Below are 23,921 nucleotides of genomic sequence, written 5' to 3' on the forward strand. Positions count from 1 at the left end.
TCTTTAGTGCATTCAAATGGGTATCGCTGGGATTATGAGTGTATCGACTTAGTCGATTTACCGCAAGTGCAATATCAGGTCTGGTATAGTTCATTAAGAACATCAGACTCCCGATTATTTTCGCATATTCCTCTTGAGACACACTTGCCTCTGTGTTCTTCGAGAGTTTTGCACTTGGGTCATATGGAGTTTGAGCAGGGTTCACTTCAAAACTGTTAAACTTCTTTAGCAGTTTCTCTGTGTAGTGACCCTGTGATAACTTGTAGCCATCTTTCTCTTTGATGACTTTCACTCCAAGTATCACATCAGCTTCGCCCATATCTTTCATATCAAACTTGTCACACAGAGACCTCTTTGTCTCTTTTATTGCATTTATATTTGAGCTAAAGATTAGCATATCATCTACATAAATGCAAATCAAGACAATGCTAGACTCAATCTCTTTTGAGTACAAACAAGCATCTGATCGGTTTACCGTGTATCCCAGATCTAACAGTGTTTTGTGGAACTTCTCGTACCACTGTTTGGGAGCTTGCTTTAACCCATATAGGGATTTTACTAGTCTACATACCTTCCCTTCTTGCCCGGGGTTGGCGCATCCAGGAGGTTGAGAGATGTAAATTTCTTCTTCCAGGTCTCCATTTAGGAAAGCTGTTTACATCCATTTGATGGACCACCCACTTGTGAGAAGACGCTAGAGCAAACAATATGCGTATTGTGGCTATTTTCGTTACAGGAGAATAGGTGCAGAAGTAGTCTTCACCAAACTTCTGTTTATATCCCTTAGCCACAAGTCTTGCTTTGAACCTTTCAATTGACCCGTCGGGTCTCATCTTCCTTTTGAAGATCCACTTACAGCCAATAGGTTTGGCTCCCTTCTGTAGGTCTACAGCCTCCCAAGTGTGATTAGATTTGATTGAATCTAGCTCACTTTGTATTGCTTCTTTCCAGAAGACCGCATCGACTGAGCGCATAGCTGCCTCAAAGGATTTTGGTTCCTCCTCTCGAATTAACTGACACACAAACTGATCAGAAATTTCATTAATGTCATTTACTTCAGAAATGTACGTAATGAAATCAGGCCCAAAAACTTGTCTCGGTCCTTTTTCTCTTAACTCCTTCTAGGTTCTTCTGACTCAAGTTCTGTTTTCAGAAGTTGAAGGTAGTGAGGACGAGACTTTTTCATAGGTATTTGATCCACGTTTTAGTGGGAATATGTGTTCGAAGAAATCGGCCTCTCGTGCCTCGCACATAGAGTGGCCGTCTAGGTACATAAATCTATATGCAGCGCTATTTTTCTGCATACCCACAAATATTGCATAATGAGGTTTTAGGGCCAAGATTAGGTTTCTTGAAGTAAGGAAGACCTACCTTGGCCAGGCACCCCCACACTTTGAAGTATTTAGATTGGGTGCGTAACCTTTCCATAGCTCATATGGAGTTTTATCATAACCTTTGTGAGGTATCCTGTTGAGGATGTGGTTAGCTGTTAATGCAGCTTCCCCCCACAAAGAGTTAGAAGCGCCTGCGCTTATTAGAAAAGCATTTATCATTTCCTTTAAGGTTCTATTTTTCCTTTCAGCCACACCATTTTGTTGTGGTGTATAGGGTGCTGTCACCTCATGGATGATTCCATGTTTTTCACAAAAGGTTTTGAGGGAGGTAGACTCATACTCTCCACCTCTGTCAGACCTAAGTCTTTTTATCTTTTTCTCTAACTGATTTTTCTACTTCAGTTTTAAAGCTTACAAACTTTTGTTCTGCCTCACCTTTAGTTCTAAGCAGATATATCTTTGAAAAACGAGTGAAATCATCTATAAAAGATATATAATATCGCTTTCCTCCTTTTGTCTCGGTATTTTTAAAATCAGCTATGTCTGAGTGTATTAACTCTAGAGCACAAGTTGTATGATGCTTTGCAGTAATGAAAGGTTTTCTAGCTAGTTTAGCTTCAACACATACTTCACATTGAGAAAGCGAATCATCTTGTACGTTTGAGAGCATATTCATGGTTTTTAATCTACTCATGCATTTGAGACCAACGTGCCCTAATCTAGCATGCCATACATCAAAAGAAACAGCAATATACGCAGAACCGCCATTACGTTTGGCAAGATTATTCATGAAAGTTTCAAAGTTTGCCAGAAGTGAATGCAATGAGGGGTAAAACAAACAGCCCCCCACGTAAATAAGCCTTCCCTAGGTACTCCCCTCTACGGGTCATGATCATTCTCTCGGATTCAAACACAAGTTTGATCCCGGCCCTAACCAACAAGGGCCCTGAGACCAAGTTCCTCCGCATAGTGGGGACATACAACACATTAGACAGAAATAGATACTTTGTGGAATTGAGTTTTATCTCTACTGTTCCTACTCCTCTTACCTCAACAGTACTGTCGTTTCCCATATAGACTTGATCTCCTTGTCCTTGAGTGAAGGCACGAAACTCCTTGAACATGATCCTACTCGCACAGAAGTGCCGAGTTGCTCCAGTGTCTATGATCCATTCTTCCGTGCCAGTCACCACATTTGCTTCCAGCGTCACAACCGCTGCTATGACTTCAGTCTCTTCCACCACGTTTGCTTGATGCTTGTTCTCTTGTTGGACATTCTTTTGGTCGTTTGCGGCCCCATCGGCGATAGCACTGCGCCGCGCGATGACCATTCTTCCCACAGACGTAACAAGGTCCTCCTTTCCCTTTCTTCTGGTTGTTTTTGAACTTGTTGTTATTATTGGCTTTGACTCCTCTTTTCCAGCCTTTATTTTGTCCACCACTCCCAGTTCTGGACCTATCACCTTTAACATCACTGGATTCAACCATGTTAGCTTTTAACGTACCAGAATTAGAAACAGACCTTTGTCGATAGGCGTCTTCTATGTTGATGTGATTGACCATCTCTTCCCAGGAGTAATCCTTGGACTCATGTTTTACTTTGTTTTGAAACTCTCCCCAGGATTCTGGCAACTTCTCAAGTAAGGCATAGGTTTGTAGTACTTCACTTACCGGAATGAGTTCAGCTTCAAGGTCGGACACCAAATTCTCATACTCGTGCACTTGCTCGATCACTGGTTTCGTATCCACCATACGATAGTTGAGCCACCTCCCAACCGTGTACTTCCTCTGACCAGCATCATCAGCGCCATACTTCCTTTTGAGCATGTCCCAGATCTCCTTTGTAGATTTGTATTTAGCATAGATGTCTAACAGGTTGTCAGACATGTGATGCAGCAGAAGACCGCGAACCGTTTTGTTGTCCCGCTCGAACTTAGCCCGGATGTCTTGAGACTTGTCAGTTGTGACAGGTTTAGGTGTTACAGACGCAGGGGTTGAAGTGGAGCCGTCCTCTGTTTGAGGATTAGTGGAGTCAGCAACTTTCGCTTGAGCAGGTTCAGGAACATACGTGAGAACGTATTCCAGTTCAGCAGATTCGATGTGTATGAGCATCTTGACTGCCCAACGACGATAGTTTAGGCCGTCAAGAGGTTGAAGCTTGGCAAGGTCAGATGCAGGCTTAGGTACGAAGCTCGACATCATATCTGAAAATAAAAAATAAATATTTTTGCTTTTAACTGTTGGGGAAAATTCGGATAAATATGTCGTAGACATGGGGCTACTGTTTTTTATAGGCTGAGAATGGATGAATCCTGAAGGGATCGGTAACGTGTGCGAGACACTACCTTAAAAGCAAAAATTTCCCGGAGACGGTTGTAGTCTTACCGGTTACTTTCGACCAGTTAACACCGAAGCTCAGGATTGCAGAAGAGAAGAAGAGAATTTGATGAGTGAATAGAACTGAGGAGAAGCAGGGTATTTATAGTATTGAAAATACCCGCCCCTCCCCTCTCAGCCATTCATGCTCCACGATTTTAGGAAGAATTGTGGTGAAAATGCCCACAAGAATAGGAAGACTTGTTCCACCACAACTTAATGTGTGGATGGTAGATTTCTACATGAAATCTACCTCTAAAAGGGAAAAAACTCGGAATTAAAATAAAGCCCGAGAAAAACGCTGACCCCACCCCACCCCACCCCACCGCGCGTGCGAACTGAGCCAGGCGGCGGCGGCGGCGCGCGTGTGGGGTTCCCTTTCCTTCTCTCTCTACAATAGTTTAAGCCTTCTAAATGGGTTGGTATTAAAAAGGTGGGAATTAGTCCCTTATCCTTCCAATGTGGGACAAGAGTGTCTTCCTTCTACACACTTTAAACTAACATCTTGAATGTAATCTCCAACAGAGATGTCACCGCCACAACCACCTCTCCACGGTGATTGCACAGGCTAAGGATGGAACTAACTCATTAAATCACAATAACATAGCAATACTTAATTAAAGTCGTAAGGGGGAGAAACACCCCGGTGTTTATCACCAAACATAAACATCATAAGTCTACAAACCATTAAATAAACATCATAATAACAAAGAGAGTTTAGACTACTAGATCTACTAAGCTAGTCTAACTCGATCATCTCCCAAACGCTGGGCCCACCTGAAAGGGGTTTTGCAAAACAACACGTAGACAAGTAGGAAAACACCCGTTAGCACGAAGCTATGTATAACCACACTCAACCCTGTAAAGTACTACAGTATATACTTTGGAAAAACTAACATTTGTTCACAAACTCAATCAAACAATCTCAACACTTAGACAACTTTAGATACATCACAGACTTTCTCTACATGCTCGCAACCTATAATATCAACAGGCATGCTTCAACGATAAATAACTCATCAACATAAATACTCTAACACATATTTCTCATAACAAAACTCGTCATAACGAACTCATGCTATCAAGCAATTGCATGCTATCAATCAATACGAAATTATCTTCATGCTATCAAGATCACATCTTGCAAACTAGATATATAAGACATCAAAATGAAACTAAAGCAATCATGCTCAATATACAATCCCAATTAAACATACTCATTATGCAATCTAGTGCAAACATTCTCATTATGCAATCTCGTGCAATACTATACTCAAATGCAATCTCGTGCAATACTATACTCAAATGCAATCTCTTGCAATACTAAACTCAAATGCAATCCCGTGCAGTACTATAAGTATACTCAACACTCGCTTGTAAAATAAAAAACTTTTCTGTGGAGGTTTGTTACAGCCACAAGGACTCACTTGCTTTCTTTCTTTTCTTAAAGTCGCAATGACTCGCTTCCTTTCTTTCTTTTCATAGAGTCGCAATGACTCGCTTTCTTTACAAATGGACGAGGTAGGAACTTCACCGTATCGTAAACGAACCTATCCGGGCACGGCGTCTAGCCGGCCTAATACTCATCCGTCCACCGAACCACTCTCTTGGTTCTATGCTCAAACTTTGTGGAATCAGGTATCGAACTTTTAGCGTGCATACCCCTTGACCAGGATTCCAAGCCTGGCGGGCAGTTTCCAACCTCGTAACATGGGAATACACCATGTTATATGATGTAGCAAAAATAAGATGTGAGCTCGGGTGTTATATCGTCCTCAGGGGATTGGGGGATATGGCACGCAATATGCAATCACAATAAACTAGGCACTAGCATAAGGAAATCAACAAGAAGCTAAGCAAACTACAAGTTTAAGGAAATGATAAGACTAACACATATACACAAAGATAAACACAAAATAAAGAAATAGGACTCAAGCTAGGGAGCATTATCATCTAGATGCATAGCACAACCTAAGGATTGGGGAAAATCATACAACCAAGGAATAGAGGGGATGCACGTAGGAATCCTAGTCTATAAGTCACTCACGTGAGCAAATTAGCTAGGATTAGAACAAGGAATTGCCCCACTCTCGTGGTGAATCAACTCCAAGTTCTTCAAGAACACAAAGCATCTAAAACCCCCAATTTCTCCCATTTTCATAGGAAAAATCGGATTTATGCAAGGAGTGGCTTGAAATCTTGACCCAACTCTCATTGAGGCCAATAATCCTCCAAAACATGTCAATGAATGTTGTACACCAAGCATTAACAAAATACAAACACAAATCCTTCATAAACTCAAGAACCCTAGGTAGGCAAAATCCCCTTTATGCAATAATCACAAATCAAGCATCAAGATATATAATACAACCCTAACTCAAGTCCATAAACTAACTACTCATGATTAAATAACATAAAGAACACAAAAGCATAAGTAACAAACATAAATCTTGCAAAAGAAAGGGATAAAAGGAAGGAAAGCTTCTCTATTGAAAATGGATGGTAGAATCTTGAAATCCAAGTGTAGATCCTTCAATACAAGCTTGAAATATGATAAAGAACCTAAATCTACACCTAATCTAACACTAAAATATGAAAAGAAAGAGTAGAAAATAGTTAGGGTTCGAATGGGGTTCAAAACCGAGTACAAATGAGTGAAAACTCAGCTAAAATAGAGCAGAGACGGGGGGCTCGACGCGTCGAGCGTAATTCTCGACGCGTCGAGAAATTACAGAATGTAAATCGCGACATTCTGCCAAGATTCGACGCGTCGAGAGTAATTCTCGACGCGTCGAGTGCTGATCTGCAACAGAACTTCGACTTGCAGGCTAATTTTGACCCTTTTTTCTTCAGAATTAGGCTTTGGTGTCTTCATGAAAGTTGTAGATCTTCAAGTCTTCTTTCAAATGGCGCAAGAATCACTTAATTTGGATATTTGTAGCTCGAGATATGGTCCAAAAACTAAGACATCGACGTACAGGTCGGGAATTGCATTTGCATGATCTTTTGCTTCTCTTTTGCTTTGGTTTGCCCAAATGACCAAGACCATTGCAAGCACCACTCTTAGGCTTTCTTGGAAGTGTTTTGCTCATCACCTTAGCTTCTCCTTGGCTCCCATGAACCCTAAATGTATCCATAATGCTCCACTTGACTCCAATGTCCTTCAAAATGCATGAAAATATTCATTTTTGCTTCCAAAGCTTTTCAAACCAAATTCCTTGCAAAATAACACAAATTAGTCCTAATCTAATGAAATTTGGAATGATCAATAAACAAAATGGCTTAGTGAAAGGAGCAAAAATATAGACAAATAAGCACTTATCAACTCCCCCACACTTAAACCTTTGCTTGTCCGCAAGCAAAAACAAGAAATAAATCACCATCCTAGCAATGAAATTGATCACACTCCCACTTTGCACAACCTATCAAACCACAATCCAACTTGCTACAAGACAACTTGTTTCAAGAATCATTTTAGCCTTCCACACAAGTTCAATTCTCAAGCCAATAACCAAGCACCAAAATTGTTTAAGGTGTGTGATGATCAAGTGTGCACAAATGCTAAGTTGAGATTATGTAAAACTTGGCTTTGAATGAGATTCCATAGGCTTGCCCTTCATACTCCCACTAGTTCAACTCTAAGATTGCATGCTAAGATCAAATAGGTCTTTATTTGGCTTGTAATGGGGCTAAGGGTAAAAGGTTAACAAAGAAGGGGTAAGGAAAATAAACAAAGGAGAGAACTTCACATTTATTCACAATTGGAGCTAGAAGAGATATGACATTTATGAACAAAGGAGCAAACGAGACCTAAAGGACGTACAAAACAAACCTCTAAAGTGGTGGGGGTTGAGTGCAACTCTCAAAACAAACTTCAAACTTTTATTCTTCTTCTTTTCTTTTCATTTTTCTCATTTCATCTCTTTTTTCATGACTTTTTTTTTTCTCAATTTTCTCATCATTATTTTTTTTCTTTTCTTTTCTTTCATTGCAAAACAATAAACAAACTTATTCCATGAACCAATACCCCCACACTTAGACAAAATTATCAAGAGGATTGCTAACAAAACAAGCTCCAATAAAGATCTCTTCAAAGAAAAAGAATAAATGCTCTATTCTCTCAAGGGTGGAGGGAAATATTTTGGCTAGGGGTTAAGGGTTAAATGATGAGGGTTAACACAAGGAAAAACAATCACAATGAAGGGATAAGTGCTTAGCACTTATTAAACAAACACAAAAGGCTCAATGGGGACAACTAGTGGTAAACACATGTGTAAAGGGTAGGCTTGAAAGGCTCGGGCTAAACAAAAATGGCCTAAATCATTTCTAAACATGTAAATCTTAGACTTCACTTGGAGAGTAATGAGGCAAGTTCTAGCAAAACAACCATGACCGGAATCTCACATAAGCCTTCACTAGTAATGCATAACACACAAGATCAAGAATTGATTCATTTATTAAGTGGTTAACAAGGCAATTGGCAAGATAATAGATCAATCATGTGTTATACCTCAAATCATCAATCACAAATTGCATCGCAACAAGCACCACCAAATCAAACCACAAACCAACAAAGAGGGAGTGATCACAACTTCAAGCAAAGATGAGAAATTTACCCAACATTATGCACAATGACTCATCCAAGCAAGGTTTCAAAAAGTTTCAAAATTTCCAAATTTCAAAATTTTCCAATATTTTGTCCACCCCCACACTTAGAAATTACATCGTCCTCGATGTAAAAGAAAATAAAGCACAAGGGAGAAATGGTAGCACAATAAGCACAAGTGAGAGCATGATTTATAAAAAATAAAAGTGTAAAGAAAAATAGAGAAGAAAGTAAAATGCAATAAAATGAAAGATAACATGGGGTGCCTCCCATGAAGCGCTAAGTTTAACGTCGCTAGCTCGACTCAACCTCTCAAGTTTCAACCATCATTGGATTGGAGAAAGAACATTCCATCCTTCCTAGCAAACTTATCCTCAAGATAGTGCTTCAAATGGTGGCCATCAACAAATTCCTTTAAGATCAAGTTCGCCACATCATTTGCTAGGATTCCATTTCTCTTCATTCCAAACTTCATGCATCTTTCCTCAAATCTGTTCTTGATCCATAAATCAACCAAGGATTTCTTCCTAAACTTTGGGTCAAGATAGTAGCCATGAGCTTGATTCTTTTCTTGATCTCCACATTTTTCATGTTCTTGATTTTCCTTTTCTTGAGCAAGTAATGGAAACCTTGGGTCTTCGTCATGCACCAATAGGAAGTTAGAATCCTTGGATATGAATATAGGCCAATGAGGGCCTACACTTTCTAGAATATTGACTCCTCCCGGTTCCCAAATCACTCTAAAGTCCTCATCCAAGGGAGTGTCATCCAATGATGGGCATTCCTTGTTTGTGCCACACATTCCATCAAATTCATCATTCTTTAGCACTTCTTCCATTTTCTCATTCTCAAGTTGCTCCTTATCACCATTATCTTGCAACTCTACACTTTCTCCCCAACTTGGTGTCTCCATCTCAATGCACTCATCATAAACCTCATCATCTTCATCTTCATTTTTATCTTCAAGGTCCTCACCCTCCTTTTCATTTCCATCAACCACATGACTTTCATTTTGCAAGAGCAACTCTTGTAGAACCTCTTCATTGGAAGATGAATCTTTAATGGGTTCTTGAGTTGCCAAACCTTGTCTTTGAGCCATCAAGTTATCTAGTTGAATTTGTAGCTCATTCAATTGCATAAGCATGTTGGACATCATAGACTTCATCTCGGCCTCTTGATCAAATGGTTGACATTCTTGTTGAGGCTCTTGGTAATGGACTTCTTGAAATTGGTCTTGATATTGTTGTTGAGGTTCTTGATGTGGAGGTTCTTGAACTTGGCCTTGATATTGGAAATTAGGATCAAAGATGTAGCATCCTTCGGCTTCATGTTGTCCTCCACATATGGCACACCAAAGAGGTTGTGGCATGAACATTGGTGGTGTACCTCCTTGAAAAGCTTCTTCATTGACATTGACATTATATTCCAAAGCTTGTTGGGGATCATCTTGATGAGGCATTTGGTAAGTGGGAGTCAAAATATGGCAACTTTCTAAAACATGGGAACCACCACATATAGCACACCATGGAGATTGTGGCTCCAAAGCTTGAAAAGTGTTTTCTTGAGGAACTTCTTGACTCATATTGACACCACTTTCTTGAGGGAAAGGTTGACAATCTTGAGGTGGTGTTGGACTTGTGGAGTTTAACTTGTAACAATTCTCCAATGCATGAGCTTCACCACAATAGGAACACCACTTAGAATAAGAAAGGAATGATTGAAGTGGACCACCTTGAAAGGTCTTTATACCCATTTTGATGAAATCGGGCAATGACATTCTTTGCTCTTGGAAATCATACCCCTCCATGATTCAAAGTTCTTGATTGAGTGGTGAAAACTCTTCCTTTTCAATTAAGAGTGAATGCACAAAGAAAAGATCCTTCAACCAAATCTCAATCAAGGTAAGACAATTAGATCTTTAAACAATAAAAACAAACAAAAAGAAAGAAAAAGCTTAGTCTCCTAAGATTCCCTAAACTCTAATGCTAGCAAAATAAGCAATCACATAGAACCACCAAATTTCCAATCCCCGGCAACGGCGCCAATTTTTGATGTCGCAAAAATAAGATGTGAGCTCGGGTGTTATATCGTCCTCAGGGGATTGGGGGATATGGCACGCAATATGCAATCACAATAAACTAGGCACTAGCATAAGGAAATCAACAAGAAGCTAAGCAAACTACAAGTTTAAGGAAATGATAAGACTAACACATATACACAAAGATAAACACAAAATAAAGAAATAGGACTCAAGCTAGGGAGCATTATCATCTAGATGCATAGCACAACCTAAGGATTGGGGAAAATCATACAACCAAGGAATAGAGGGGATGCACGTAGGAATCCTAGTCTATAAGTCACTCACGTGAGCAAATTAGCTAGGATTAGAACAAGGAATTGCCCCACTCTCGTGGTGAATCAACTCCAAGTTCTTCAAGAACACAAAGCATCTAAAACCCCCAATTTCTCCCATTTTCATAGGAAAAATCGGATTTATGCAAGGAGTGGCTTGAAATCTTGACCCAACTCTCATTGAGGCCAATAATCCTCCAAAACATGTCAATGAATGTTGTACACCAAGCATTAACAAAATACAAACACAAATCCTTCATAAACTCAAGAACCCTAGGTAGGCAAAATCCCCTTTATGCAATAATCACAAATCAAGCATCAAGATATATAATACAACCCTAACTCAAGTCCATAAACTAACTACTCATGATTAAATAACATAAAGAACACAAAAGCATAAGTAACAAACATAAATTTTGCAAAAGAAAGGGATAAAAGGAAGGAAAGCTTCTCTATTGAAAATGGATGGTAGAATCTTGAAATCCAAGTGTAGATCCTTCAATACAAGCTTGAAATATGATAAAGAACCTAAATCTACACCTAATCTAACACTAAAATATGAAAAGAAAGAGTAGAAAATAGTTAGGGTTCGAATGGGGTTCAAAACCGAGTACAAATGAGTGAAAACTCAGCTAAAATAGAGCAGAGACGGGGGGCTCGACGCGTCGAGCGTAATTCTCGACGCGTCGAGAAATTACAGAATGTAAATCGCGACATTCTGCCAAGATTCGACGCGTCGAGAGTAATTCTCGACGCGTCGAGTGCTGATCTGCAACAGAACTTCGACTTGCAGGCTAATTTTGACCCTTTTTTCTTCAGAATTAGGCTTTGGTGTCTTCATGAAAGTTGTAGATCTTCAAGTCTTCTTTCAAATGGCGCAAGAATCACTTAATTTGGATATTTGTAGCTCGAGATATGGTCCAAAAACTAAGACATCGACGTACAGGTCGGGAATTGCATTTGCATGATCTTTTGCTTCTCTTTTGCTTTGGTTTGCCCAAATGACCAAGACCATTGCAAGCACCACTCTTAGGCTTTCTTGGAAGTGTTTTGCTCATCACCTTAGCTTCTCCTTGGCTCCCATGAACCCTAAATGTATCCATAATGCTCCACTTGACTCCAATGTCCTTCAAAATGCATGAAAATATTCATTTTTGCTTCCAAAGCTTTTCAAACCAAATTCCTTGCAAAATAACACAAATTAGTCCTAATCTAATGAAATTTGGAATGATCAATAAACAAAATGGCTTAGTGAAAGGAGCAAAAATATAGACAAATAAGCACTTATCATTATATATACTGGGATCGCAATGTCCATAACTTTCTTTCGAGAAGACGTAGTCCAAACGGGTCCTCCAAAACAAGGTTTTCCTCACCATAGATATATATATAGATATATCGCTCATGCATCTCATATATGCAACACTTAACTTATGCAATAGACATGCACATACTTCTCAACTCATTCTCAAAGAAAAGATAAAGATGCTCTGCGTGGAATGAGATTTTTGGAAAATAATAATTAGGCTCACGTTGGCCACTTTTATGCACTTTTAAAACATGATTTACTTTGAATGCAATTTACTGTACAACATGCTTCAAATTAAATATCACAGTGATCTCTCAAGAACACAACAACATATTTGGTTTGCAACATATCAAACTCTGTATATTTCTATCATCAAAATAGACCTCAAATTTCATTGAACATACAACACATTCTAGTCATGCTTTTCTAACAATTCTTATTCACAAGGTGTTCATGCTTCTCTATTTAATACTCAAATAGCATCAGGGGAATAAAACAAAGGTATTCTTAATACAGTGAAGTCAAACAAATCATACTGTGAAGCACTTTTATCACTAAATCCATCATAACATGCTCATTTTTAATCCAAATTCAACAAAATCAAAGCCAAAACGTGCGTCGAGACGGTCCCGAGGTACCAAGCCACAAGGGCCCGTGACACCTGGCTCAAACGACATGTAGTTGAGCCACAAGGGCCCGGCCACTGCACAAAGATAACTCAGGGACCATAGGACGGGGCTCAGCATGGCCCGCCCCCTCAGGCCGTTAGCTTGCCGGCCCTAGGCAACAGCCCTCTCCTAGGGCCGTTCTCTAGGCCCGGCCGGCCACAGCTCTAGCCAACGGTCCCCTTGTTGGATTAATTTAAAATGAAACTCAAAATAACTTATTCAAACACCAATTTACCTAAAAAAAAAAATTAATGGAGTGAAAATAGCTATTTTGGAATTTCTTAAAACTGGATTTATAAAATTAAATTTTGGGTTGTCACACCTGTGCATACCATCACATACATCAAACTACCAACAGCTGAGGAATAAGGAACTCTCTGCATTTCTTCCTTCTCTTTCTCACTAGAAGCACATTGCTTCTTGCTCAACTTGAAATGCATACCAAGAGGTGTATTCACTGGCTTAGCTTCATCCATGTTGAATCTCTCAAGTACTTTCTGTTGGAATTTTTAGCTAAAAATGGCATTTTGAGTGACTATTTTGTGGTACAAATATATGTGGGATCCACTTTCGATTTGGGTTGGGTCAGAGTGGATTCAGGTTCTTCGTAGTGAGACGAAGAATTTGATATAATGTACGCTCAAAATGGGTAATAGGTGAATGAGAAATTGATTCTCAAAGTGAATCAATTTGAGAGAAGTAAAAAACTTAAGCATTTTAATAACTTTCGTTGCACTACACGAAAGTTGGGTTTATAAGCTTAAGTAGAGTTAAGCTTTGAAAGATTAATTGTGAATTTGGGATTTTAGCACCTTTGGTGCTATGCTTTCATGCTGGACGAAAGTGCATGGAAATTGAAATCTTAATTTTAAGCTTTAGTTTCATGCTGAAAGTTGGAGTTGTGAGCTCTTTCGTGCTCTCCTTTCGTTTGCTACATTCGTTCTGCACCGTTTCGGTGCTTGCGGACCACTCGGGCGTGGTTTCCGCTCCCAATTCATTAAACCTTCGGGTTTGTACGGACTTCTCGGTCACTCTGATATTTTGAAACGGGTCGCTATGGTCGGTACGAATTAATCGCGTATTAAGTTCATGACCTTTGATATTATTATGATAATAAGTACGGCCGTTTCAAACATTATTATCCAATTATTAAATTGAATTTATGGTTGGTTAATGGTCATTATAAGGCTAATTATTCACTCTTCCCTACAAATAACTTAGGATATTGGCAGATAGTTTTTTAAAACATTCTTGTTGAAACTCTCAAAATCTTTCTTTTGTTTTCTCTCATCTCTCATCCCGTTTACAAGATAAAAGTTGTTCTGCCAACATCTTCCGTAAAACATCGGAGTGCTCAGCTTGTGTTCTAGTTCACCGGACTTTGGGTTGGAGTGCTCGAACGCCAAAGTCGTAGTCCGTTTTATCCTGGAAGATTGACGCCACAACGCTCATAGCACCCTCGGGAGGTGGCGAATCGATTTTAAGGAGAGTGTGTGTACACACGACTCGGGCTTCCTCTGCTTCTTCGTTCTTCTCGTTGGGTTAAAACCTCAGGTTACAAACCCGTCTCTTATTTTATTTTAGTTCTTGGTTTCGTACCAAGCGGTGGGATTAATCTCGTGAGGATTAAATCACTTGTACTAGTTTCGTACTAGTTGTGGTGGGATTATTTTTGATAAAATAAATCCCTATTTGGTTACCATATATACGTTGTATATATATGTAATTTTGGTTTCGTACCAAAATTTCGGGACAAATATATATTTTATATATATTTTGTGTATCGATTTATTCACCAATATCCAACCATCTTAAACCGATTAATTTTTTTGGTGATAAAATCTATGAATTCCATGAGCGGTGGAGCCGTGAATGTTGCTCGTGGTGCACATTGAAATGGTCGGATCGGCAACGTAGTTGCACAATCCGAAACCCCGGTGAACTTGGTTCAGAGACCGGTGGTGGCATCATAGGGTATATCCCTACGATGAAGGTACATGGGACGGTATCTTGTGGTTTGGTCGAAGGACCGGGGAAATTCAAGCAGTTGAATTTCGAAGGGTGGCAACTGGGAATGTTGTACAACCTAATGATTCTCGGCATGTCATGGTTCTTGACCGAGATGGTTCCTAGTGGAAAGGAACATTAGTCTAACGCTCAAACCGTTAGCATTGTAAGAATTTGGAAATATTTGGTTTTCCTATGCCTAAACTATGTTTTGAATGGTTTGTGTGACTCGTTGTGGGAATCTTTGGACCTGAAGTATAATAGTGATGACGCTAAGGCAAAATTGTTTGTCGTTTGCCGATTACTTGAATACAAGATGGTGAATTCCGGGATCGTTCTAAGTCAATTTGACGAAGGAATGATCGTGAGTGATGCCTTTCAAGTGGAATCTGGTATCCATTTGTTGCCTTTGGGCAGAAAGGACTTCAATAAGAAATTCCACGGAAAATGCTTGAATGGCTTAACGGCCATAGTGGTATGTAACAAACGTGTTGCATGGTTGAAATCTCGTAAAAGACTTCAGTTCTAGATTTCAAGTATAGTCAATTTGTCAAAATTGGGATGGCTATGTAATCGTGAGCGTCAAAGGTCAAGTGTATTGAATATTTTTAATAATATTCTTAATACGATTATATAAGCTTGATTCAACTAATTGGAAAATTTGGTTGATCTAATCTTGTTAATTGTGAGAAAATTAACTTGATTAAAGATACCAAATTATACTAGTATGAAATTAATTTGTGACAAATGACGAAAGTGTTGGGACAACAAAATAAATCTCGAACCACCTAACTTGCGAGTAATGGTGTAATGATTTATAAAGTTGTCACTACTGTGGTTTAAGACAAGGTTTTGTCTAAATTTGGAATAAAGGCAAGGGTTAATTACTAATTGGGCTATAAGCTCGGTGTAATAACCGTAATTAATAAGAATATTATTGATTGGTCTTGCCTGGTTGGGTCTTCGAGTTTGTGGCACGTTAGACAAGGTCATGATAATTATAAACTATTTAATACTTTAATAGTTAATACTAAAATAGTAAATATTAACCTTTAAAACATCTAGAGTTTGAACAATTTAGGGTTATTTCGCTCAAAACGATGTCGTTTTAAGTGAAATAACCCATTTAAAAAAGAAGGGAACAATAGCTAATCGGCCAATTATGCGACCGAGTCGGTGCTTAGGAGGCTTGGTCGGCGCTTAGGCGGTCGACTCGGCCGCCTAACCGGCAAGTCGCCTAGACCACCGATTATGATGATACGCTAGGTGATCGGTTAGCGCCTAGCGCTTAGGCGCCGATTAGTTAGTACCTAGGCAGGATTTTTGCAACACTGATTCAAAATCTTTCCAAGCCCAGAATCAGCCGTATGACGTAAGTACTCACCATAGTCAATTCGTCTTCCCTTATGCCACCTCATATCATTTGCAATTTTTTTTTTGACATAAGCAATTTTTGAAGCGTAGGTTTTAGAGGATAGTACCTTAGTATATCTTACGAGGAATATTTTTTCCTTTACCACCATTGACTTTCCATCTAGAAGTACCACATATAGGACAATAATCAATTATGTTGTGCAACCGTGAGCACCATGCATGGTGCACACGGGTCTAGATTCACAATTTCTATATTGTAGATTCATAAAATGTATACTGTAGATTCAATTTTTTTTTTAAATATATGTTTATAATTATAGATCTATATGTTCATAATTTTCGATGTTCATATTCCCAATTGTTGAACTCTGTATTCACAAATCACATAATTATATGTTCATAATTTGATAACTATACAGTTTAGAAATTATGAATCTACAGTACAGAAATTATGAATCTGCAGTATAGAAATTATGAATCTACTATACAGAAATTATGAATCTACTGTATTTAAATTATGAATCTACGGTTTAGAAATTATGAATCTACAGTATAGAGTTTATGAATCTACAGAATAGAAATTATGAATCTACAGTATAGAAATTATGAATCTATACTAGACCCGTGTGCACCATGCATGGTGCACACGGTTGCACAGCATAACAATCCCAACAATCATCGGTCTCTAATTCCTTCTTAAATAGCACACAATCATATTTTCATGCATGAATATTTGTGTATCCCAATCCCAAGTTACGAAGCATAGCCTTAGACTCATAGTGAGAATGTGGAAGTATATTGCCATCAGGTAAGCATTCTTTTAGCAATTCAAGCAACATGTCAAATGATTTATTGCTCCAATTATTATACACCTTCAAATGAAGCAACTTCACAGTTAATGATCGATAATTTTGAAAATTTAATTTAGTGCAACCTGAATATTATTCTTGTTTTGCTTCTCTCAATATGTTCTCAAAATTATCAACTTCACCACTGTGAGTATTGGGATTTAACTGTGAGTTGAAGTTTACAAAATTTCCATATTCATTTAAGAACTCATAGACTCCATCTAAGTTTTCATCATCAGAATCATCATACTCAACCTGAGAACCATTATTACTTGGTTCTTGAAAAATTGGTGGCTTTCCATGGAATATCCAACATGTGCAATATGTATCTATTTCATTTTGGCGCAAATGCATATAAACCATGCATTGATTTACGGATGTTCTGTTTAACATGACACTCTTCCTTTGCTGCCACACATGCGTGCTTTCATTAATGAGTACATGCACACAACCAAATTAATTATAACGCAAATTATTTCCTTTATCAAAACTAATTCCAGTTGTTCTACTACAAAATTCACGCAACGCTGTAAACAAATTATTTGTGGCAAACAAATTATATCAAAATTCTTATCGGTAGAATACAACAGGGACCACATAAATCCCTATGTAGCATCGAAACCACACACATCCTTATTGAATCCCGAAATATTAGCATTTTATATCCTATATATACACATGACAAAAGAGAGATCAGAGGTAAGAAATAGTAAATAATAATAAATTTCTTCAATCCGGCCTTCAAAACTATATTGTTGTCAATGCAAGTTTTGAAGGTCTGAAATAATGGGCAATCCACTCATCCTCCTCATCATCTCAATCCTTTTCCTCTCATCACAAACCATCTCCTTAGCCAGTGAGAGTGAGGGAACCAAATTTACCTATATTAGTGGAGCTGAGAATGGCCCAGGGAAATGGGGAAAACTTCACACAAATTATACAGTCTGCAATGCTGGTAACATGCAGTCTCCCATTAATATTGATGACTCCACTGTTAAGGTTACCTCCAAATTTGGGGAGTTGATTCGACGTTACAAATCGTCTGAGGCTATAATCATCAACAAAGGCCATGCTCTTCAGGTAATTAATTAGTTCCAAATAGTTTTAGTTTTGTTGGATTTAGATCGATTTTGTAACTGATAGAGATATCGAAAACTACTCAAATGGAGATTTGGAATCCAATAGCCCAGGATCTCTGTCCAAGAAGATGACTTGGACCAAGATAATGATTCGGATCGGGATAGGTGACCCAGACCCAAGATTGGGAACCTAGCTAGGGTTGGCCTTCGAAGTCCATTGTCTTGTCTAGCTAATATTCTTACATTAATCCACCCAATATTATTACAATTCATTTACATACTATTTTACACTTATAATTTATGACTTAGTTTATCTACATATATCCCGGGTCAATTATATAATAAATTGTTGCATGCATGCAGATCCAGTGGACAGGTGATGCCGGAAAGATTATCATTAACGGTACCGATTACTTCATGTTACAATGCCACTGGCATACTCCCTCTGAGAACACTGTGAACGGCAAAAAGGTTGATATGGAGATTCATCTGGTTCATAGGAGTGCAAAAGATGAATTTGCTGCTGTCTCCATCTTATACAAAATAGGAAAACCTGATAAGTTCCTTGGACAAGTAAGTACCATTCAATTATATATATATATATATATATATATATATATATATATATATATATATACAATATAATTGAATTGATCTTATATACATTAATTAATTTCTTGGTTCCACTCCAGTTGCTGAACAGCATCAGGCAAGTTGATCGCAATGGTAAAGCTTTAGGCGCCCTTAATCCAGGAAAGATCACATATGAGGGCAAGAAATATTACAGATTCATTGGTTCCCTCACTACCCCACCATGCTCACAGGGTGTCATCTGGACAGTAACCAAAGAGGTCTGTATCCTAACCTTAACCTCCCCAACACCCAACCAAGATGACTAAGGATATAACCACAAGGTCACGAGTTTGAATCTCAACCTTCTTTGTTTGAGCCGGTTAACTATGAGCAATCTAGGCTGGTCTACCTAGTTATTGCCAACTTAGCTGGGCAGGTTTACCTTGCTATATATCGGCAACCTAGCTATAGGTTGGTTTACCTAGCTATTGGCAACCTAGTTGAGTTGGTTTACCTAGCTATATATGGGCAATCTTGTTGGTTGGTTTATTTAGCTATATATGGGCAATTTAGCTGGGTTGGTTTACCTAGCCATGGGGCATGGGCTACCTAGCTGGGCTAGTTTACCTAGCTATTGGCAACCTACCTAGCTGGGCTGGTTTACCCAACTATTGACAACCTAGCTGGATTGGTTTACCTAGCTATATATGGCAACCTAGTTGGGCTGGTTTACCTAGCTATATATGGACAACCTTGCTGGGCTGGTTACCTAGCTATGGGCAACCTAGGTTGGTTCTTTGACCGACAAGGATCATAAAGCGGGATATATGCACACCATCAAATAGTGACTGCGGAGTTTTTTCATATTCCAAGAAAATTAAATATGCATGTATCTCTTTCTCTCATTCACACAGTAATGATAAATTGTTGGATTTTGTAGGTAAAGACAGTATCACAGGAACAGATAAACTTATTAAAGGAAGCTGTTGATGATGTAAGTACTGAATTATGCATCTATCTAGATAGATTTAATATGTGACACATATATACATAGAATGGTACAAATATTTGATGTTTTGAATTTGTTGTTTAGGGTTATGAGGAAAATGCAAGGCCACTGCAACCACTGAATGGAAGGACAGTATATCTCAATCAACCATAGGAACGTTGTTGCCGGTGCTGTTTAGGAAGTATATGTATTGAGGGAGCTGAGTGATTGCCCACCATTAAACTGAATATACAAATCATTTTCAAACATAATAATTTCAATACATTATGTTTAATAATTATATATTTGTATATGATTCATGATAATGTAATTAAATTTTTGGTCAATCTTTAATTGAAATAGCATACATTGCTTACTTTTTATCAATGAGTCCTACGTTTTAAATGATCATTTCGTATAGGCCTGTTTGGTAAAAAATTGGCCTATAGGTCAATTTTGACTTATATGACCACTATTAATTGTTTGTTTTAGTTAAAATATCAATATAAATATTTGGTTAATTAGCTTTTTGCAACTCCATAAGGCTAAAATTTAAAAAGTTACTACAAGCAACTTTTCCAATTAGCTTTTTGAGAAAGAAATTATACCAAACAACTATCAGCTAACAAGCCAATGTTACCCTCTAATTAACACAATCATCTTACCAAACAGTGCCATTGTCATTTTTAAACATAATAATTACATACGTTAGCTTTCAAAAATATATATATATATATTACATACGTTATGTTTTATAATTATATATTTGTATGATTCATGAATAGTCTCGTTATAAAGAATTGAATCAATATAATATACATTTATATATATAGTATGTTGGAAAAGAGCTTAGTTTGTTACATGTGAAATTAAAGGTTGAATTTTTATATTATACAAATCAATATATAAATATTATAATATAAAAATATATTTCAAAAAATAAGCGGATTAGCCATTTTTTATAAGATTCCAAGTTGGAAAGCACTTATACCTCCAATTTGTATACATTGTAATAGTCAAACAAAAATTGGAGAGGTACAACGAACATATATATATTGTGACAAATGAAAATCACAGAACCGACTAGAAATGAATACAAATATTACGAGATTAGGAATAAATACAAGCTGACCTCAAAGTATTTGATGAAGATAATACCCAAGAGCTAGGAACTGTCGTGAAAAAGGAAGAAAGAAAAATTGAATTTTCTTTTCTTTTGATGCCTCTGCCGAAGAGATAAGAAAAATAAGATTTTTCTTCCTTCTCTATCAAAACTGTCGAAATGGAATTATGTGGAAGCTTGTGAAAGATGTGGAATTCTCTCTCATTAAGAATGAGCATTGCATCCCCTTTTTATAGATAGGTTCTGCCGACATAGAAAGGAAATATGGGAAAGAAGTGAAGGGAAATTATCTTCAAACCTCATCCCATCAACTTTTGCTCCAACTTCCACCCAAATTCCTTCTCTCCAACTTTCTGCTCCAACTTCTACCCATATCCCATTCTCCAAATAATTTGTCAGCAAACTTTTCCATCAAGCTAACAAATATATTATAGTGAATATAAATTGGCTTGGTCCAAATTGAGCTATTTACCACACAAGAAGGAAGCTCAATCCCAACAAATCTCCCCCTCCCAACTATGTGGAAGATATCGCTATCCCGGCGATAGAGCAACACACCTCAAACTTTCCTCTTGGCAACGATTTGTTCATCATGTCAGACGCATTATCATCAGTATGAATCTTTTCAAGTTCAAGCATCTTGCACTCGAAGATATCTCTAATCCAACGATATCTTTCGTCAATACGTTTTGACCTGTAATGGAACGTGGAGTTCTTTGCAAGATGAACTGCACTCTAACTATCACAATAGAGCACATACTTGTCTTGGACAAACCCGAGCTCCTGAATAAACTTCTTCATCCATAGCATTTCTTTATTGGCCTCAACAGATGCTATGAACTCAGCTTCAGTGGTAGACAAAGCAATGCACTTTTGCAATCTTGATTGCCACGAAACTGCTCCCCCTGCATAGGTAATCAGATAGCCTGAAGTAGATTTCCTCGTATCAATGTCTCCAGCCATATCTGAATCAGTATATCCGGTAAGAATAGGTTTCCCTATACCAAAACACAAACTCAGACTTGAAGTAACCCGAAGATATCTCAGAATCCACATAACAGCATCCCAATGTTCTTTCCCTGAATTTAAAAGAAATCTGCTAACAATACCCACTGCATGAGCGATATCTGGTCCTGTTGTAACTTCTCACTTTTCTTAAACTTAATTACAATTCTAAACCAACATTAATATAAACTAAGCAACGAATAAACAATCTTAACTAATAAACTAGTGGAGATGTCACCGCCACAACCACATCTCCACGGTGATTGCACAGGCTAAGGATGGAACTAACTCATTAAATCACAATAACATAGCAATACTTAATTAAAGTCGTAAAGGGGAGAAACACCCCGGTGTCTATCACCAAACATAAACATCATAAGTGTAAGTGTATAAATGATACATGTAAACAAACCCTTAATATAAATTGGCTAATTTAATTATTAAAGGGTTAGAATTATTTAATGTGAAATACTTTATGTTATACTCTTTGACCATTTTCCATCAACTAATAATTAATTTGAATGGCTACAATTAATTGGTGATATTAAGATTGAAAATGAAGGAAGTCAGCAATACAGTACACATAATGAGGCTTCCAAATCAAATGTGTGGTTGTGGTTCATTGAAGATTATATGATGCTGATTATGTGGATGGGATGCTAATTATGTGGATCAAAGTGGGATTAATATTTTACTATAAAAGGAAGCCACCCCAATGAGGAGAGTTGCTGATTTGGAACTACTATTCTCAGTGAAAGGATTCTCTATAAAGTTATCAAATTAATCTGATTATATTATTGTAGTTTAATCTGGACTGCACAGACAGTACCTGGTATAGCTGAAGCTTCGGTTGAAGATCGTCACGGCATGCACGTAGAATCCTGAGTAGATGTTAGGAAGGTGTTGTAGTGGTAATGGCTGAGGGCCATTTGTACTTACCTATTGTAATACTCTTTTTAGTGAACATCTATAGTGGATTGGACAGACGTGGGTTGCCCCGCAGACGTAGGAGAAGGAGCTCCGAACTGCGTGATCATTTCTTTGTGTTCCTGGTTTTTATTTCTTACCTTTTAATTCTTTATGTTTATCGTATTAACATAAACTGACACAATTAAAATGGTACGTTAATTGATTATTTAAAAACCAAGTAGAACGTTAAGTTTTAATTTAAATTCAAGATTCACGGCACATTTTCAATAAGTCTATAAACCATTAAATAAACATCATAATAACAAAGAGAGTTTAGACTACTAGATCTACTAAGCTAGTCAAACTCGATCATCTCCCAAACGCTAGGCCCACCTGAAAGGGGTTTTGCAAAACAACACGTAGACAAGTAGGAAAACACCCATTAGTACGAAGCTAAGTATAACCACACTCAACCCTGTAAAGTACTATAGTATATACTTTGGAAAAACATTTGTTCACAAACTCAATCAAACAATCTCAACACTTAGACAACTTTAGTTACATCACAGACTTTCTCTACATGCTTGCAACCTATAATATCAACAGGCATGCTTCAACGATAAATAACTCATCAACATAAATACTCTAACACATATTTCTCATAATAAAACTCGTCATAACGAACTCATGCTATCAATCAATACGAAATTATCTTCATGCTATCAAGATCACATCTTGCAAACTAGATATATAAGACATCAAAATGCAACTAAAGCAATCATGCTCAATATACAATACCGATTAATCATACTCATTATGCAATCTAGTGCAAACATTCTCATTATGCAATCTCGTGCAATACTATACTCAAATGCAATCTCGTGCAATACTATACTCAAATGCAATCTCATGCAATACTAAACTTGTAACACCCCTCTAAAACAAGCTATAACAACAGCCTTAACACATGAAGATAACACAACAAAACACTAGCACAGCGGAAGATAAAAAGGTAACTGGATAAAAGCAAATCCAAACGGGGGTGTTATGCCACGTTTACCAACAATGATAAACGCTACGGCGGTCAAATCTGCATTGTGTACACAACTATCCCAAAATCCATAAGTCTATCACTACATCGGCTCACAGGCCAAAAACAAGGGAAAGACACTAAACTACCAGGCACTAGACATCGCGCTCGTCTAAACATCACCTGAAAGATTATAAAGATAAACATGGGACGACGCCCGGTCAGCGAATAATGCTGGTAACCCACCAATACATGTGAAATAACATAAATAGGTAAGGTATAAGCTGTAAAACCATTTTCGAAACGGAATACATATATATAAGTGTAAAACCAAGAGTCA

At 37.8% G+C, this 23,921-nt stretch overlaps 1 protein-coding gene across 1 annotated transcript; it reads left to right on the forward strand.

The window, feature by feature from the left end:
• Positions 1 to 17,575: 17,575 nt before the first annotated feature.
• Positions 17,576 to 19,861, forward strand: LOC109191010 (alpha carbonic anhydrase 4-like). Its single transcript, XM_019341600.1, has 5 exons — positions 17,576 to 17,954; positions 18,317 to 18,526; positions 18,646 to 18,804; positions 19,467 to 19,520; positions 19,620 to 19,861. Exons 1-5 carry the CDS (start codon positions 17,661 to 17,663, stop codon positions 19,686 to 19,688), a joined length of 786 nt encoding a protein of 261 aa, XP_019197145.1. The 5' UTR covers positions 17,576 to 17,660; the 3' UTR covers positions 19,689 to 19,861.
• The last annotated feature ends 4,060 nt before the right edge of the window (positions 19,862 to 23,921 follow it).

This window comes from Ipomoea nil, unplaced genomic scaffold (assembly GCF_001879475.1).
Source record: "Ipomoea nil cultivar Tokyo-kokei standard unplaced genomic scaffold, Asagao_1.1 scaffold1602, whole genome shotgun sequence".
NCBI classification, from domain to species: domain Eukaryota; kingdom Viridiplantae; phylum Streptophyta; class Magnoliopsida; order Solanales; family Convolvulaceae; genus Ipomoea; species Ipomoea nil.

Excerpts from the sequence above, each read along its gene's own strand:
- LOC109191010 (XM_019341600.1), top strand. The coding sequence starts at position 17,661 with ATGGGCAATCCACTCATCCTCCTCATCATCTCAATCCTTTTCCTCTCA. Across the intron at positions 18,805-19,466 it reads TCTGGACAGTAACCAAAGAG|GTAAAGACAGTATCACAGGA; the intron begins GTCTGTATCCTA and ends TGGATTTTGTAG. Across the intron at positions 19,521-19,619 it reads TAAAGGAAGCTGTTGATGAT|GGTTATGAGGAAAATGCAAG; the intron begins GTAAGTACTGAA and ends TTTGTTGTTTAG.